This window comes from Lissotriton vulgaris, chromosome 2_1 (genome assembly GCF_964263255.1).
Source record: "Lissotriton vulgaris chromosome 2_1, aLisVul1.2, whole genome shotgun sequence".
In the NCBI taxonomy this organism is placed as follows: domain Eukaryota; kingdom Metazoa; phylum Chordata; class Amphibia; order Caudata; family Salamandridae; genus Lissotriton; species Lissotriton vulgaris.
The window spans coordinates 629,763,071-629,782,462 of NC_141687.1; the positions used below are offsets into that span (position 1 = coordinate 629,763,071).

The window sequence follows — 19,392 nt, forward strand, 5'->3', positions numbered from 1 at the left end:
CTACTCCTGGTGTGGCCCATACTCCGTCGATGAATAAGATTCTTTGATTATGTAAGCAGGAATCGGACCCTTGAAACAAGGCCACTGCCGCAGAAGCTGGACATCTGGTCAGTTTTATTTAACTGGAAAATATATATTTTGTTGGTGGTTGTACTTTAATCCAGTAGTATGCTTATTTATTTATAGATGAATTATCATATTACAGGATACGACTACAATATTGATGAATCATAGAGTAATGAAGCACAGACACTCCCCTGGTGACTGTCTCTAAGGAAAGTTTGTAATGTGACATTTGAGGATACATGGTTGATTTTATATGACCGATCAAACCCAACAGAGCTTGCTGTTTTTCTATTTCACTTCAGATGCTTGCGCTTGGTATCTAGAAGACTACATATAGCAAACGTTCTTGATGGTTCAAGCAACCATAAGGCAACATGAACTTTTTCCTGTATGGTGATGATATGGTTTTGAATTCCTACATCATTAGAAATATGTTCCATTGTTTTTTTTCCTTGACACAACCATTTATTCTATTGTCAAGAATTCTTTGTTGTACTATCAAGATGGCTTTATGATGGCATAGCTTTCCAGTAATATTTCTTATTTGCTGTTTCACAAATAGAAGTTTGAATCATCGTATCCGTGAGGAAGAGCATTACATGTTCGAATTTGAACTACGTATCTTTTAAGTTCAGATACATTTTTATTGGCCTTCAACAACTTTATTGTACATAAACACATTTGTAAACAACAAATTAAAGAGCACAATTAAAGGAAAAAATGAATCACAACTTTAAAACCGAGTCTTTTCACTACAACAATTGAAGCCCTTTGAGGCAACAGTGCAGTGCCAGCCCTCACTACAACCTTGGGGTGTGGGCTGGGTTTAAGTACATGAACATTCTAAATGGACACATTCAGGACACAAGCTGTGCGGCAGGTGGCATGCTACTATTTGAAAAAAAGGTAGCATTGCATAGAACACAGGTATCGAGGTGTGTGCTGCAAGGAAGAGTTTTTACAGAATCAATCTACCACAATATTTAAATCCGCTGTTGTGCAATCTGTAATGGAAAAACCCTCTGCCGACCTTTCTGTCTCCTATGTCACCCCATATCTCTTCTCACTTTCCTCTCTAAGATACTGGAACACTTTTTTTTCAACCAACTCACTGCATATCTTTCTTCTAATAACCTGCTCAACCTCCTTCTAGTTTTGATTCCATGCCCTCCATGCACTGGAAGCGGCGCTCTCCTATTCACCACAGTACCCAACCATCTGTCCTCCCTGTTCTGGATCTGTATGCAGCACTCTACGCTGTAAATCAACCCATATCCTGGGTCCCCCTTCTCATCCAGTGGCGTGAAGAAAACAGCCTCCAATTGCAACCACATTGATTCCCTTGCAAGCCATGCGTTTGAGACCCGCAATTGTCAGATGAGTCCTTTTGTGAACCTTTAGCACACATGAAACACATTCAGTTATTCGCCTAGGATCTATTTGATGGCTCTTTCTCAGTAGAGTTTAACTCTAGGTGCCTCTCAGTGGTCAGTTCTGTTTTTGATCTTTGTTTTACCTTAATAGGGGAATCCTCTCTTTGGTTTCTCCTACAAGCTGTACATTGATGACAAACAAATCTTCTCTTTTAACACTGTCTATCCCCAGTCACACATCTCAAACAGAAGGGAACTCAAGCAACCACGTACCAGTTTTTGCCTAGTTAGGCCTCTACAGTGAATCATTGGCACTGCGAGAAAGGGGCCCATGTTGATGCACACCCATGGCCACTTAGGGTTTTACAATCAAACACACAAAAGGTGATGGGAGGAATGCTTGTGGTATCCCACCTGTCAGTTCAGTTTGGGCAGTTCCAGTTAGGAGCAAGGTTAGTACTGATTTGCCTAATGTGTGCCTCCAGCTAGAGTGGCTTAGTGGGTGAAAAGCGATGGGTTGGAATGGTACTCAGAAAGATTGTCAACGATGTGAGCATTTCTCCCATTTCTTTTTATGTGTTTGAAGCATCCTTTGCCTCCACAACCAGGGGAGCTTGATCCCACGTAAAGGTCCTAAGGAAAATAGGTCCACCTCTTCCATTCCACACTACTAACGTACTAATTTACTCACTAGTGCTTAGGGATTCAGATTATGGTAACAGCTTGTCGAAGGGCCTCCTTCATTATTTCTTTTCCTCACTAGACAATGTATTCAAATGTGCAACAGACCTTATTCAAACTGCCCAGACTCCTACCACTCACTTTGAGAATGATGATTGGCATCTCTCAGCCAAAAACAGCTGTTCTCAAATGTTTTTAAAGTAGCCTATGACCTTGCAAAGACTACCCTTCCAACATTCTGACCTACACACTTGCCAAGATTTACCATCCACCAACTTGAACTTGGTGCTCCCCATCAATGTTATGGACAATCTACTCGTATCCTGTGGAGAAGTGTGGCTCACTGGTTAAAGGAGGCAGACCTGGAAGCAGAGGTCAGCCCGGGACCAGGGTTCAATTCCCGTCTAGGCGGGGTCTTGAGTCCTAAAATGTCCATGGACTCGACAATTCTCGCTCCGGTGCCTACTCGATTCATGGGTTCACACTCTGCGACTCTGGGCAATAGCTTGCTTAATCTCCACAACGGCCCCTTGCGGTGGGATGTCTGTCTTTCACCTTGCGGATTCCCTGCCGGGGTTATCTCACAGGGGAATACCAGGACGGGTTCCCTAAGCAAGCGCTTAGAAACCGCTCGGTGATTTGCGCTATATAAATTCCTGTAAATTTACATTTACATCCTTGCCTGGCCCATGATCTGCAAGTTTAAAGCCAGCCTCGAGAGTCTGCTCATGTGATCAGAGAGTAATGATTAAACAGGGATTCATGTTTTATACGCCTTGTTAATGGGCCTGTTGTAAAACTAAACTACTACCTGTGTGTTACCTCTTTGTACAGTGCCGCAAGCATGCACTTTGGTTTCTTTGCCTCACTTTATCTACATATCGTGCTATCACCCCATTTCAATAGATATATATCACACTGCTTGTCTCAAATGAATAAATATTCACAGGCTCCCCCTTATTCTTATTCCTTCTCCCATCCTTCTCCATAGCTGTGGAGAGTTGGAGGGGGTGCTAGAAGGATGTGGCTTTGGGCTTAAGCCAAAGTGCCTGGTTGCCTGCTTTGTTGTATTACCTGGATTGTGCCTTCAAGCTGGCTATTGCTCTGCTGCGGATACCTACAGGTTCAGAACTAATATGAAAGGTGCCATACATAGGAAGAGTTTGAACGCTCCGTCTTCATTTTCAGCGTATCTTACGTCTCTGGTCAAAGGTGGGCTCTGGAGGGAGCAAGAGACTTCAGTTCATGAAGGAGAAAGTACGTTTGACTAGCCCATAAGGGTAGGGATCGCTTCCATTAGCTGTCAGAAAACGAATTTCTAAACTGAGCAGGTCGCCCCATCTACCTGCACATGCTAGGGGTCCCAGGACTTGAATGGGATAACCAGTTCTATATTCTATAGGTTTCTAACCTTCCTCTGTACGATGTTGTCCGCATTAGCAAACAAGGCCTGAAGCCAAGTCTAATATTTCGGATATCCAAAGAGCGTACATGACTAGATTTCATTCATTTCCTAAAGTTGGTGGTTCTCCTGAAAATCTGGCATGGCATCTGATGGACCAACGTTGGACAATATTACATCGTAACAATGCCCACCTGACCATCGCTGCAAAGCTTGGTCTTTACCCCTATCCAGAGCCGACCCGTAGCCTGGCACACCAAAACATTTGCCTCAAGTGTTAGGAGTTAAGGGGCGGCACAGGCTTGCATGACAGGATACCCCAGCATTGCCATCGGGCTGGGATGAAACCCCTGGCAATTATCACTTTAAAAAGCCGCAAATAACATGATATATTTACTGTTCAAAGGGTTCATTTTCAATGTGCTTACTAAGGTGCCTTATCTGTCGTTTTATTTTGAGGGATTTTTTAATCTCTTTATCCCTTTACACGTGAAAGGGCTACATGTTATTTACAGTAGGGGAAACTGACGTCTAAATGTTTTTGTCACTTTTCCATTTGCGATAATATTTAATTAATTTAGTTTTATATAGTTCTCAAATCAGTCAAAAGGCTTCAGAACACTGATTAAAAACCTACCATAATGATGAAATTAATAAACCATGCTTCATGAGTGTTTTTAATGTGTCCATAGCAACATCTTGATGAGTTGGCCATATATACTACTGGAGTTCATTGATTCTTAAATGGCTGTATGACACTATGTTGAGGTTGATATTAGATCCATACAATAAAATAATACATCCAGTTGATTTGTCAAGATAAATATATCATTGTAACTTCCACCTTTACTTACTTTGCGATGTACTGCTCAGGTAGATGTAGTGGGTGCGATAATTACTGCCATGCATTACAGTGGGGGTTTACCATTTAAAGCAACCTCTCCATTCCTTAATATGTGTTTCCTCATTGCATGGCAGGTATACAAATCTATTATTTCTTGTTGTGTCAAAGATCCGAGTGAGAAAAGTCAATTTGTAAGGAGTACACACTTTGAAATTCTGATGACCTGCATATTCTATATATTTTTTTAAATAAAAATAGATATGTCCTTGGTTTGATCTCCTAATTATACTTCAGTAAAATGCTTTCCATTTGCACTTAAAGTATGGTCAACTCTTAAATGTACGAGCTAAGATGCTCAACATAACTTAGAAAGTATGGGATACCTATGCCGCAGAACATGTGCGCAGAAGGGTCCGTATTTGGCAAGGCTGATGATGTGAATGTGGTTCTCAGGCCTACCTAGGTGCTGGTGAGGTGGTTTATACCTGGGCTGATGTAGGGTGCAGCTATTATCGGGTCTACATTATTGCAAATACTTTTAGTTAAGGGTCTTGTACATGGTACATAAATTGATGACTGGCTCATGTGTGCATCTGCACACTGACCGTGAGGTATGACGGGGTGTTTTTAGGCATTTTCTCCCAGGGCAGCAAAAGCTCCTGGGCCGGCCCGGCCGGCTCTATAAAACCTATGTACTTTTGATATGTATGGTGTTAAATAGTTAGAACACAATACTTAACTCCTCGTTCCAGAAGTGCAACTATATCTAGATGAAAATCATCCCTTCAGAATACCCATCCTCTCCTCTTATGTTCTCTTGCTCTTCCACAGGATCATCTTCTCCACACCGTTTGCCATCGTCTCCTACTTCCTGATCTGGTTCGTGCCGGACGTGTCTAGTGGCCTGGTGGTGTGGTACTTGATCTTCTACTGTCTCTTCCAGTCACTGGTGACGGTGAGTCAACACGCTTTTAATGGATCGGGGCTTGGGTGGTGGGGATCAGGTAAGGTCTAGACCTTCTAGATGTCTTGTTCCAATCCAGTCTACAAGTACAGCCCAGCTAAGTGCAGTTTCGCTTAATCCAGGGCACATCTCAGTAGTGATGAAACGCCCCTTTGTATTGCAAAGCTGCTTGATTGATCTCATGTTGCGCAGGACACCTTTAGCTATTTGCTTTTTAGCCAAAATCCCTTTGCATGATGGAATCTGTAATCCCAATATAGGACTGGAACACTGAAACAACCCGACAAAGATCATGGTTGTCAGATGGGAATCACAAATGCAACCTCCATTGATTCTCTTGCAGACCCTCTATTGTCTAAGCAGACATCTCGCGCTGCTTTGCCACACAGGGAGCAGAGTTTGGGGCAATTTGGTGCATCCCTTCTCACCTGCAGAAACCAGTGGGGAACTGATGGCCAATCACTGCATTGTACTTTACCTAATCTCAGGGTCGTTATATAAAGGTCACTGAATGCTGTAACCTCCTTGTTACTGCTCAGCCAGCTGTTCTTGTGCCTTTGTAAACCTTATGTTAGTTCATTATATTTAAACTTGTAGAATTATGAGCAATATCATATTCATTGTATTCAGAGATTGTGATGTCCTGTCTTGCAAATTCACTAGGCTCAAGAGTCATGTGATGTTCCATCCTTTGATGGTGCTAGGAGCTTGGAGTGGGTGATGGTATTTCTTTTAATAGCACCAGTGCTTAGACTCACTCTACTGTTGGCTACAAGTCCTGGATAACCCAAGGAGTCCTAGGTGATGTGGAACCAAAGGGAGTATGTGATGCTGCAACCCAGCTTGAAGTACCACTTTAAATACCAGCATTCCAGGCTCTCCAAATGATTGTGCTCAGCAAATCACAGACAAGCTATTGTAGTGCACAGTCTGTAGGCAATTACAATGAAGCACAGCCTTCTGAGATCTGCCCAGTTTATTCATGAAAGCCCCACACTGGCGTTCCTCCACACACAATACCTACCACCATTGCCACCATTGACACTGATTCCATTTGAACAACACAACATGTAAATGTATAGGCATTTATATAGCGCACTACTTACCCGTAGGGTCCCAAGGCGCTTCGACCGCTGCGAAACCCTTCCTGGCTTCCCTGAGAGATGGTCCCTTAATGGGTATCTCCAGGGTGAGACCAGGCATCCCCGGCGGTCTGGTGGGGCCGTTAGTGAAGATGAGGCAAGCTAATGCCCAGAGTTGCCGAGTGTGATCGCTGATCAGAGTGGGCACCGAGGCGAGAGAATTATCGAGTCCGCTGACCCTGGTCCAGAAACCTGCCGCGCCGGGAATCGAACCCTGGTCCCGGGCCGTACTCTGCTCTCGGGTCTGCCGCCTCTAACCAGTGAGCCACACTACTTCACATGCGGTGCTTAATGGAAGAAGGTTATCATAGCTGACATCATTAACACCCTGTACCCACTAGGAATGTTCATTGATGCTGCGCGAGTTGTGTATTTTATTGCCATGATCTCCAAGCAGCAGCTGAAACAAAATCTATATTCACTTTGCAGTATTAATAAACCTCCCTGTAAGGTGACCTCTCAGGCCAAGGTTGGTTACTGCTGGCAACTGGAGGTCGCTCCCGACAAACAGTGATCACTGTAGGGTAATGATGGTTATTACTAGCAACTAATGCTCACCGCTCCGACCTAGTGATCACTACCAGCAGCTAATGGTCACTGATGGGAGTTAACAGTCACTGCAGGAAAATTGCTTCCACGGAGAAATACAAAAATCATTTATGAAGCCATTCCAAACGTACACACAGAGAGGATGTTCAGCCTCCACCAGGGGTATATGGGTGTACTCTCAGGACACCTAGCCTTCCCTTTAAGTACCGATGTATTATGATGGGATAGCAAACCTTAGTAGTACAAGGGTGCCCTTTGATAGGATGCAAAGCCTTTTGTTGACACACCTCCCCCACCGCCTTCCTCGGGTAGATATGATGAAAAAGTGTGTGTGCCTGCGCGTGCACGTCATGACGGATGTACATTTCTATAATGGCCTCTCTTTCTCTTGCAGTGTTTCCATGTCCCCTACTCTGCACTGACTATGTTCATCAGCACCGAACAGAGCGAGCGGGATTCCGCCACCGCCTACCGTAAGTGAGCGAGAGTTTGACTGACGATGATCTTATATAATCATGCACTTTTTCTATGGTGCAGACATCTTACTCTAGGGTCACCGCAGGGCAGTTTCGGACAGTAAAGAGCACACAAACGTAAGAGTTTAAGAGCAGAGTCCTTACAGAAGTTGCCCGTCCTGGGGGTAAAGAGCGCCCAGTTCATGATCTGTGCTTCCGTTGTGTCTGGGTATGTGTTGACAATCTGTTGAAAGAGCACTGCTATCAGCATATGATATTGATTTTTGTGGTCTGATAGACGAGTTCAGTGGATTGTGAAACTGTTTTCATAGGCACTTCTCCAATCAGCAAAGATCAAGTGAGGATAACAGCCCTTGCTCGCTACAACACAGAGAGTGCAAAGCGTGCTTGAAGTTTCCTCTGCTGGAAAAGTGGGAGCACAGTGGCACCTTCGGGATCCTTGGCCTAAGCTGTTACACCAAGTATATGTTTGATAAAGCTGATCAATATAATTACTCAGATGGGACAGCCAATCCTAGTTTCTGTTGAAGAAACTGGAGTATTGGGAAAGATTTAGGGCAAAACAGGATAGCAAGATGTCCCAAATATTTACAAATTTTGAGATTTCATTTCTTCACAATGGGTTTGTTTATTTTACTAAGATTAACAAGTGACAGATAATCAACAACATTCCTTTTTGGTATAAGTTTAACTTCGGTAGCACGGATCACCGGACCTTTTGAATAGCTCCTAGAGTTCCCCTCATTTGATAAGATATTCAACAGCCCCACCTCTCCTGCGCCTACTTATTGTGACCTGTCCTTTTTAGGTCTCGCCTGTCGATGCGCATGCGCATCGAGCAAGGCGAGAGTATTGCGAGTTATCCACACTTTATCTGCACTGCAAGGAATCGTGGCAATTCCTTGCAGTGCCCGTGACTTTTAAGGTCAATGCGCATGCGCATTAAGCTTATGCGCATGCGCATTGACCTTAAAAGTCACGGGCGCGTGCATGTCCCCTCTCCGCCCCCTCCCCCGTTCCGCCCCCTCCCCTGTTCCGCCCCCTCCCCTTCCCGCCGTGTCGCATTTCTCCTCCCCCCTCCCCTCTCTTCCCTCCGGCTTGTTTGTTGATTTGACCCGCTCCGCCCCCTCCCCTTCCCGCCGTGTCGCATTTCTCCTCCCCCCTCCCCTCTCTTCCCTCCGGCTTGTTGGAGCTGTGTACACACTCATTTCCTTCTGTCCACGTTTGATTCCATTTCGAAACAGCACATACATTTACACATACAAAGCATCTTATTTAAGCAGTCCCCTGGCACACATTTCCATATCTTCTGCTTGTGAGCAACGTTCTTGTTTGTTTATTTTACCCTTTTCCCATCTCTACCCGGTCGGAATCTCTTCCTCCTCTTCTCTCCTTCTGGAAGGGCCTCTCTCCGATGCCTTTCTCTTCTCTCTGTCTCGCCTCTTACCTACCCCGCTCGTCTCTACCGTTCTCGCCTGTGTCTCACACTCTCTCTCTCACACACACACACACGCACACACACACAGACTCTCCCTCTCTCTCGCTGCCTGTTTGCATGAACAATCCTTATTCCCCGAGCATGCTCCGTCTATTTATAGCGGGCTCCTCCCCCGGTTCTATTTCAGTCTTGCTGGGCCTTGCAGGCTGGTTGTTTGGCAGTAGCAGGGAGAGCCCTGGATGCCGGCCTCTACGTGCTTGTCTGGCGGTGAAGCCCCTGTTCGGTGGGGGCCCTCGCAGTGCCGCCTAAGGATGGCTCTTTGATATCCCCCCCCCCTCCCGCCCCGCCATCATGCCACACACACATCCCAGGCCTTCGCCAGTGGGAGGGACGATGCCCATCTAGATCCACCCACGGTGTCGCAGGATCTTGCCGTGGCAGTGACTTAGTGTCTGTCTGCACACAGCTGGACTACGCACCAGGGCAGCGCAGTCATGTCCCACCTTGTCTCTATCTCTTACTCGTGCTTCATGTGTCTTCCCCTCTTTTCTGTGTCTCCTACCTTTTCCTTTCCATTGTCTTTCTCTGTTTGCCGCCTTCTAAGCCTCTTTCTCGTCATTGTTCTCTTTGTCCTTTATTCCTGTTCTCTGTGTCGTGGTGCGTGCAGACGTGATCCCCGAGTGGATAGGAAGGTAAGACGAAACACACCCCCTGACTGATACAACGTGCAGGCATTGCGTGAAATACACTGACATCCTGATGTTTCGTTCTAACTTTGTATTGTGGCCTGCAAGACGCGCTCGTGTGGGATCCTTTGCTGTGACTACACTGAAGCGCGTGTCCTTTTCATCTCTCATCCTCCTATGCTCACCTCACATGCCCCCCTCTGCTGCCCTCTGTGGTTCACTCTTGTGTCCTTCTCCCCATGCTTACTGTTCTGTCATGAGCTTTTCTCCCCTACACCGTGCTGCTATCACTCCTCACACTCTGCCTTCTTCCTTTCATCATGTGCTTCTCTTGCCGCCCCTGTGTTGCCCCCCACCCCTGTGTTAGTCTACCTTGTGCACTGATTTCATCACCAGCTCTCCCCTCTCGGCCCCCTCCCCTGCCCGCCGTGTCGCAATTCTCCTCCCCCTCCCCGCTGCTTGGGCCTCCACCTCGGTTGGGAGCTTGACATCCCCCACTCCCAGCACGTCGTGCTTGTACTTGCTCACAAACTGCTCCATTTGCTTCACCTCGCCGGGGGACAACTCGTGGCATTTCGAGGGGTCCTAGTCGTGAGCTGGCAGCTGCTTCGCCAACTGTTTCTTCCTGTACTGCACGCCACCCGAGCAGGCCACCGGCAAGAGGGTGAAGGTGGAAAGTGCTCACAAGCCAGCGATGTTAAATGAATTACGTCAATTGTATTACATTACTGCAGTATAGTGCTTTCCAATCCTTTGAACGGCCAAAGTGTGTAATAAGCCAGCAGACTGCAACAAAGTGTGTTCTAGTACAAAATAACAAACAGCCACTGAAATTCAAGAGGTCTACGACTTGAGCGTGTTTCTATTAACGGAAATACAGAAATGTCATTCCCACACTCCAAATGCAGAAAGAGTACAGCAGAGTGACCTAACCGCACCTCAACATTAAAAACACAAATTCATTCATTCTCGCTCTCTCTCTCTCTCATATATTCACTCTCATTCTCTCTCTCCCTCCCTCTCTCCTTAAAGCTCTAGCCCGACCTAATACTTCGGGGACAACACTGTTATCCTGGGCTATCAGTTTAACTCCAGAAGGTTAAATTTGCTCGGTAGACCTGCAAAAAAACTGTGTGCTTACAAACAGGACACATCTCAGTATTTAGAAGGCTGCTGATTTTATTTTAAGCCAGCATTTAAGGTGTATTCAGAGCATGGGGAAAAATTCAAAGCCAAATCCACGCAACGCCACTCACTCACCCACGCAACGCCACTCACCCACGCAACGCCACTCACCCACGCAACGCCACTCACCCACGCAACGCCACTCACCCACGCAACGCCACTCACCCACGCAACGCCACTCACCCACGCAACGCCACTCACCCACGCAACGCCACTCACCCACGCAACGCCACTCACCCACGCAACCCCACTCACCCACGCAACCCCACTCACCCACGCAACCCCACTCACCCACGCAACCCCACTCACCCACGCAACCCCACTCATCCACGCAACCCCACTCATCCACGCAACCCCACTCATCCACGCAACGCCACTCATCCACGCAACGCCACTCATCCACGCAACGCCACTCATCCACGCAACGCCACTCATCCACGCAACGCCACTCATCCACGCAACGCCACTCATCCACGCAACGCCACTCATCCACGCAAGCCGCCACTCACCCACGCAAGCCGCCACTCACCCACGCAAGCCGCCACTCACCCACGCAAGCCGCCACTCACCCACGCAAGCCGCCACTCACCCACGCAAGCCGCCACTCACCCACGCAAGCCGCCACTCACCCACACTGTGCAGTGCACAATAGGTCTCAACACCTCACCATCACTAACACTCAACACCTCACCCTCACTAACTCTCAATACCACAATCACCCTTCCCCTCACTCACCCTCAATACCTCGCCCACACTAACACTAAAACACTCAATCGCCCTCACTCTTACTCTCACTCACACTCTACACCTCAGCCTCACGCTCAATAACGCACCCTCAACACCTCACCCTAACACCCTCAACACATCACCCCCTCAACATCACTCGCCATCACCCTTAAACACTCACCCTCAACACCTCACACCCTCACCCTCAAATCCTCACCCTCAACACCTCAACTTCACTCACTCTCAACACCTCACCCTCACTCACTCACCCTCAACACCTCACCCTCACTCACTCACACTCAATCACCCTCAACACCTCACCCTCAACACCTCACCCTCAACACCTCACCCTCAACACCTCACCCTCAACACCTCACCCTCAACACCTCACCCTCAACGCCTCACCCTCAACACCTCATCCACCCTCACCCTCAGTTACCCTAAACATCAATCACCCTCAACTCCTCACTCACCCTCAGCACCTCACTCACCCTCAACACCTGACTCACCATCACTCACACTCAGTCACCCTCACTCACCCTCACTCACCCTCACTCACCCTCAACCCCTCACTCACACTCACTCATCCTCAACCCCTCACTCACACTCACTCATCCTCACTCATCCTCAACACCTCACCCTCACCCTCATCCACCCTCAACACCTCACCCTAACTCACAATAACACTCTCTCACCCTCACCCTCACCCTCACTCACTCTCACTCAAACTCACCCTCAACACCTCACTCACCCTCAACACCTCACTCACACTCAACTTCTCACTCACCCCCACCCTCACTCACACTCAACACCTCACCCTCACACAGTGCAATAGGTCTCGCAGGATTTTTAGTTCAAGCTTTTACATTTGCTTTTTGCTTTTTTGATTTGTAAATCTTTTGCATTGCCTACAAAAAAATAAAATGCTAAAGATTTACAACAAAAAATATATAAACAATTCTAAAAGCACTAACTCTAATGCTGCGAGACCTATTGCATTTCTAATGCTTGTTGCCAAAGCAACTCTGGACACTGTCTCGTGAAAGTGGCCAATTGCACCTAAAGTATGAAGATTTGGAGAACCTGATACAAAGCTAGAATTGAAGGTTTGTTGGGCATCCCACAGAACACCAGGGTCCCACCACCGGTCTGTGCACTCAGTCACTTCCTTGTAACATGTTTAAGTTACCTAGCCATTCACCTGAAAAGGAAGAACGCTTCTGTCAATCTCTCTCACTCCTTTCACCTTCATAAAAGATCTAAGATTGTCTTGGTTACATTTTGTGCTAGAATGTGCACGTCTGTGTGTAATTTTGCTAGCCCTCCCTTTGTCCATACTGCACATCTGAGAGGGACTTAGAGCCATTATAACATAGAGGAGCCCAGTCCTCAGGATTTGATTTGCTTCCAAAATAATGAGCTCTGACTTTTTTAGGAAATCGAAGCTCAGGGACGTCGTTTATTTTCCTAGGATTATAAACTCGATCAAATGGGGAGACCAAGACTCTGTCTCGGAGCTCCTGGTCCCAAAGTCTGGAACTTGGCCACTAAATGAAGCTTGGAAGCCAGCCTATAGGGGGCTTCACTTTTCTATTTCTCAACAGTTGGCTCACTCCTAACTTGTAGGTTGGAAAAAATGGAGTATCCGGAACAGGCCTTGAGGCAGTGAAAGGAAAGACAAACCTAAAGTTGAGGCATCACCCCATGTCCCCCCTCCCCCCCCCCCCAACCCCCATTTTGGGTTCCGGGTAAAGACGCACCTAAACTTTGTTGGCATAAAGTGAGAGGAATGCAAGCCTAGGATTTATGAAATTATATACATGGCTTTTAGGCAGATCTAGACATTGAAACACAGTATTATCCAGAAAGATGTGTACTGCTTATTAATGAAATGCCCTTTCTTGGTGCTTGACGAAAACCTCAGATTTATTTGGGTTGATATAGGCATTTTTTTAGCCCTCACCCGAGGTGAAAGCTGTTTTCAGTGATTTTTCTGCACAGGCTGTTGTGGCCTAAAACCCGAGGTTGGATGATAGTGTTTCACAGCTTTGTTCTTTTCACTTAAGGGATCTTCCTCGGTCTCTTGCATTGTACTGTGATTGCAGGATTTTTTGAGATTACCAAATCTTGGGTTTCTAGGGAAGTGCAGTGTAGGTAAGAATGAAAAGTGATGAACTGAAGTCTTGACTTTATCTAAGCCGCTGTTAATAACCCTGGACCCACACTGCCATGAAAGACTGGTCCAACTATATCCAAGTCAGTGTTGACCACACCCATATAGAACCAGCCCTGGCTGAATTGCTAGTGCAAGCTCTTTATACAGGAACACAAGCAACCACAGACTTGTTGGGCGTCCTTCGAGCGGTGGATCCAAGGGCACAGTGGCCTATCGGATTGCACATCCATATATACCGATCACAGTTGTGCTGCCTCACTGAAAATAACAAACGTGTTTGGATGTAATACTTTAATTAATCTCACCCTATGGTAATTTACTCTGGACTGCATTCTATTTTTTTCCCTCACTGCCACTACAGTCTGTGGCCAACTCAGTGCTTAATTTGAGCCAGTGTTTTCCGGTGTTTGGCACCAGCACTTATGATAGTCTGCCGCATGGTGGCGCTGTTTGACTAATTTTGAGATGAGCAGAGCACTAGTTGTTTAATAATTCAATAGACACTAAAATGACTAATACCTGCCTAGCAAGTCAATGTAACAGCTTTGGAGGCCTGCAGTGGTCTGAATTGTAGGAGTGTGATGATTAGTAGTTGGGTTGCTATAGTTAATGTCAGCACTGGCCTGGGAAATGGATGGTACCAGCTACAGTGGCCTCCTGATGAGTGGCCTGGCACTTATATTTTTACAAATTAAGCACTGGGCCAACTATATGCAAATATATTTTCACCTACCACAGAGGGAACAGTCCAACCCAAACTGCTTTGCGAAGTCCCCTCTGCAGAGTAGCGCAAGTCAAATGTTTGATTAAAGCAATATATAGCTACGGTGTAGGTTAAAACCATGGACCGTCATAGAAAGTGTTCACTCATGCCAAAATGTATACATTACACACTGAAAGAAAGTGTTCTGTTTCCCGGAGATACAGAATGTTGATACCGTGTAAAGCATTTGTTTTTCTTGTTTAGGCGGTGTCAACACTTGTTGTTTGTCCCTGGGCTTGTAGGGGTATTATGCTGTTGCTCATAACCAGGTATTCAACTTTTTTTCTATAATGTCATAGTTTTTCACCAGAAGAGATTCACACCTTTTGTTCTGGACGTCTACCCTTTTTGTGGGCAAGTCTCTGAAGCAGTGCCCATTGGTTCCTTCGTATGCTGTGCAGTAGAGAAGAATATGAATTTCACCTTCTAGAAGATCCATGTTGCATTGCTTGCATAGCTCTGCGTTACAAGTATCCATATACTCCATATCTACCACCGTCTGTAACACTTGTAACTCTTCGTGTTCAGAGAGCGATACAATTGTAAATTGTGGCCGCTGCAACTTTAGGCTTTAGGAGGAGGCGGAGCTGGCAAATTGCCAGCAATCCCATAAGATTGATGGGCTTTTCATTTAGGGTTCAGTGCAGTCATCCCAAGTACTGGTGACTTAGCGGTTTAATTCTGTGTCTCGCTAACCTCTTATATAAGAAGCCTGGTCGGGCTGTAGTAAGGGGCAGTGTTCACTGGTGCCCTGGAGGCTGATGTGGTAGAACCGTGGCTGTATGTTCCTTTGCCCTCTGGGGCTGTTGTGAGTAGCTAGTAGGTGTCCTGATCCTGTGGGGGGCTATCTAGTGAGGAGGATATTCACTGGACCTCTGGTGGGTGGGGATGTTTTGGTCTGTGTACATACCCTAGGCTTGTGGAGGGCTATTGCGTAAGCACTGTATTTATTCATTCTCTCTCCAATCTTTTATTCAGTTTAGCCCTGCATTTCACTCCTGAGTCTGCTCACTCATCAAGATTAATTTACATTTTTTTGGACTCCATGATAATCTCTTTTCTATCACTAATTTCCATTTTTAGATTTCTTTGCTTGTGGTTGTTTCAGCCTGTTTATTTTCTCTATGCTAGTTTATTGTACATTGTGCCTCGAAGCTGAACCTCTGGCACTTTACAAATGATTAACAGCATAAACAATAAAGTGCAACGTGGTTCTCTCTGTTATGCATTTGGCGTGAAGGCAGATGGTTGCCCACCTTCCCTCCATTTTGCCTTTGTGAGGACCTCGGGGCTAGCGGCCATCTTGATCTGATAGATTTTTTTTTTTAAAACGCTCTATTTTGCAAAAGTACTGGCAGCCAATGAGAACAAAATGTGATGTGTGTGTGTCGAATGTTACCCATGATGGCACCTCTGCCTTCACTCCTTGCAGATCAGAGCTTAAGCAGGTGTTGCCTGAGATGTTGGTCTGGTTGCCATCTCCCCTGCGGAGATCGAGGTGGCTCCAGGCCTCTGGGGTGCACCCTTGCAACAGAGGGTTATGGTGTTAGATTGGTGAATATAGTGAGCTGGAGTGATCCCTTCTGGGCACCCTACATGGTATACTTTTACCCAGGAGGGATATGTTGGAATGAACACTTCCTGTTCATATTGAATGTTAAAGGTCATTTGCCCGAAATACCACAGTGTTTTTCTCCTTTTGTTGAGAATGATCTGATCTATGTAAAATAGTGTTTTGTGACTCAAGCCCTATAGAGCTTAGAGGCCCAAAGACTGTTCCTCATCAGATGAATTCGTGGGTGTCTCTGTTGCTGGTCCTCTTTTGTGCAAAATTTTGAGACTAGAAAGAAGCCGCTGGGTGTCCTATATACCCTTTCACAGTAGACATAATTCCAATTTGCCTTCCACCTACCAGATATTGTCATGGTTATGCCCATCTGAAACCATTTTGAAAGTTCTTGAAATCCACTAGATTGTTCTTCAATTGGGCCTAAGGGACAAACATAATTTTATCGCTAGAATACCCATGGTGGACAGTGCATCGGCCCTGGCCATGATGTCTGGTCGACCATAATAAAAATGGGCCGCTATGTTACGCGTTTGTGGTAATCTTGGCAGTTTCCAATATGATCAACAACAGCAATCTTTGGAATTAAATGGTCAATTTGGTGCTTTGAGATGGCCGATTAATATCACAATGGCCCATATATATATATACACGCTTTTTGGTGTTGAGATTTTCCAGAAGGGTTAGGCACTATCCTGAATTTTTTACTAGTCACTCCTCCATAAGACAGGGCTGTGTGCTTGTCATTTGACTTATCACTCACTATGTGAGTGATCAGTCTAAGGAAGAGGGGTAAGACTTTTTCTGAAGCTGGTGGGTTCGAAAGTGGCCTCGAACCTGTGGCTTTGCAATGAAGCTTTAATTTGTATTGTGGTGGTTTCTTGGCTCAACCTAGTTGAGGTTGACCAGGATACTAGCTTGTGATAAGTACCTGAAGCCAAGAGGCGTTCTGTCATAGATGTGGTAAGGGACTTCGCTAGATTCAACAACACTCATTGAAGCTAATCAGTCTTGGCCTTTACAAAGCCTTACATGGTCAAAGTTTTGATGACTGCGATGTATGGTTCTGGGGCTAGACCTAAATAGAGTTTTTGGTCAGGAGACTGGTGTTGTGCCTGTGTAACTGCGTCATATGAGGTTATCAGATTGGAACTGTCCCTTAGGTCTTCGTGGAGTGGTGCCTTGGCCAGACTTTTAAACTGGTAATCATGTGTAGCTTGGGTGGCATCTGATAGCTTATTAAATATCATTAACATAAAACAAAATAAGCTATGTACCAGCTGTACTAGTTTGGAACTTGAAAATCTTGGGCCCGAGTGCATTTCATGGCAAGACCCTTTCTAGTTGTCTGTTTAAAGCCTACGTGTGTTCATGTATTGATAGAACACTTATGGTGATTATATATTTATATATATATATATATATATATATATATATATATATATATATATATATATATATATATATATATATATATACTTTTTTTTATAGTACAATCCTACTTTTTCATCGCCTGTTGATTTCTGGACGTTGAATTGGTGTTACTGGAGGGATAAGTTATTTCCCAAAGCATGGCGCTAGCTGCAGTTGAGACTTGGATCATATTTATTGTGTTGTTCGCCGTTTTGCTGCGTTTTGACCCCACATTTCCTATTCCTAATAACCACTGGTTGTCCTTTAAGGATGCTTGTCATGTGATAGTTGAGGCATTAACTAACCTGAAGGAACATCTTGATGATTTAAAGTCCCCCCCCCCCCCCCCCCCCCATGTGCTTTAGAGAAGTGCTCTGTAATAGTAGAAGGTACCTGGAGAAGTTAATTTTTGTACTTATTGAGGAAGATTTTAATTTTGTTGTCCTTAATTATACTATAATCCTTCATGTATTCGTTTTTGATTTGGTATGTATGAAATGTGTGCGTGTGTATGTATACTCCTTGTTTCTATGACAAACTTGAACTAAAAACACTGCACATCAGTGAAATGTCCTTTGGCGCCCGTTTGAGCGTCTGTACTGCACCTCAGTTGCAAGGATGCCTCACTTGAGTCCTCGTGCCAGCTGGACCGCCATCAAAGTGGGTGCGAGTCTGAGACCAGGAGGAAGCGGTCTCCTCTGCTGATGGCGTGAGCAGGGTGGTACCCTCGTAGCAAGACGAGTCTGCTCTGGCTCGCATTGCACAAGTGAGCGGCGCAGAATCCTTCCAAGGGGGCGCCGTCTCTGCAGCTGCAGCGGTTGTGCAAGAGCGCCCTATCGAGGTCTGCTCCCTGCTCTCTGATCACAGAACTTCTCGCTGTCTCGTTTCTCGCTTTTGCTGCATTTGCACGGCCTCTTGGCCATCACTGCTGACATAAACCAGGACAACTTTGCTTCGCTTCTTCCTTCCTCTCCCCCTCCCTGGGCACCCTTTCTCCCGAGCGTGACTTTGTTTCTAAATGCAGGTTTGTCCCAGCTCTTCTTATCTTGGTGCATTCTGTTCTCTAATTCTTGCTTGTCTCATTCTGCAACAATATTATGCTCTTTACAAGTTTCTCTGAGAGCAGCAGATGCCAGCTCAGTACAGCGAGCCTCTCCCAGAGCTCTGCACGTCCCGGTTCTGCCCTGAATCTCTCAAGGGTGACAGAGCGCCTCAGCTCGGTGTGACACCCTCCCGGAACACTCTGCTGCGATGTGTATCCGACTCCCTGCGCTGACCCTTAGCCTCTGTGTGGTTAGGAGTTGCAAAGATCCGGGCCTGTTTCTGAGCCTCTCACGTCCCAGATAATCTCAGCTCTGTTAAAGAGCCCCTCCATGTCCCAGGAAACCCATGATCAGTTAGTGTGCATCTTGCAGCTTCCAGGGGATCCCAGTTCTGTGACACACCACTTGAAGGCCACAGTTCTGTCCACGAGCCTCTTGCAAGACTCAGAAAAACACCATTTCTTTGTGAGCCTCTGTCCGGTCGGGGAACTTCCCAGCTCTGTCCAAAAGTCTCTTGTAGGTCTCAAATCCCAGCTCTGCCCCTCAGACGCTCAGGTCTCGTGAAGTCCCAGCTCTGTTAATAAGTCTCTTGCAGGTCTCCCAGGAGGCTCTCCTAGGTGCCAGACACCCCATTGCAGTTCATCAGCCTGTTCCTGAACCAGTGCCGCCCGTACACTAAACCAAGGCCCAGCAATAGTCCGACCCCAAGTCTAATTCTGGCCGTACAACTAACCCTAGCCCTGTGGCCTCCCCTTTAGGCTAAAGCTGAGCCTATGCACAAACCTAAGCCTAAAGCAAACCTTAGTTTGAAGTTTTAACAATTTCTGGAAAAAAAAGATTTGCCATAAATCTAACATTAAATATTTAAAAATTCAACAATGTTATCTTTACATTGTTG

At 46.0% G+C, this 19,392-nt stretch overlaps 1 protein-coding gene across 2 annotated transcripts in view; it reads left to right on the plus strand.

The window, feature by feature from the left end:
* The window catches only part of MFSD2A (MFSD2 lysolipid transporter A, lysophospholipid), a 102,812-nt gene that overhangs the window by 39,801 nt on the left and 43,619 nt on the right, over positions 1-19,392 (plus strand). The window contains exons 4-5 of one of the 2 annotated variants that reach the window (XM_086955775.1): positions 5,198-5,321; positions 7,416-7,494. In XM_086955775.1, coding sequence (XP_086811901.1) covers positions 5,198-5,321; positions 7,416-7,494 — 203 coding nt within the window. Of the gene's footprint in view, positions 1-5,195; positions 5,322-7,415; positions 7,495-19,392 lie in introns of both variants that reach the window. The other variant, XM_086955776.1, reaches the window with a different exon arrangement.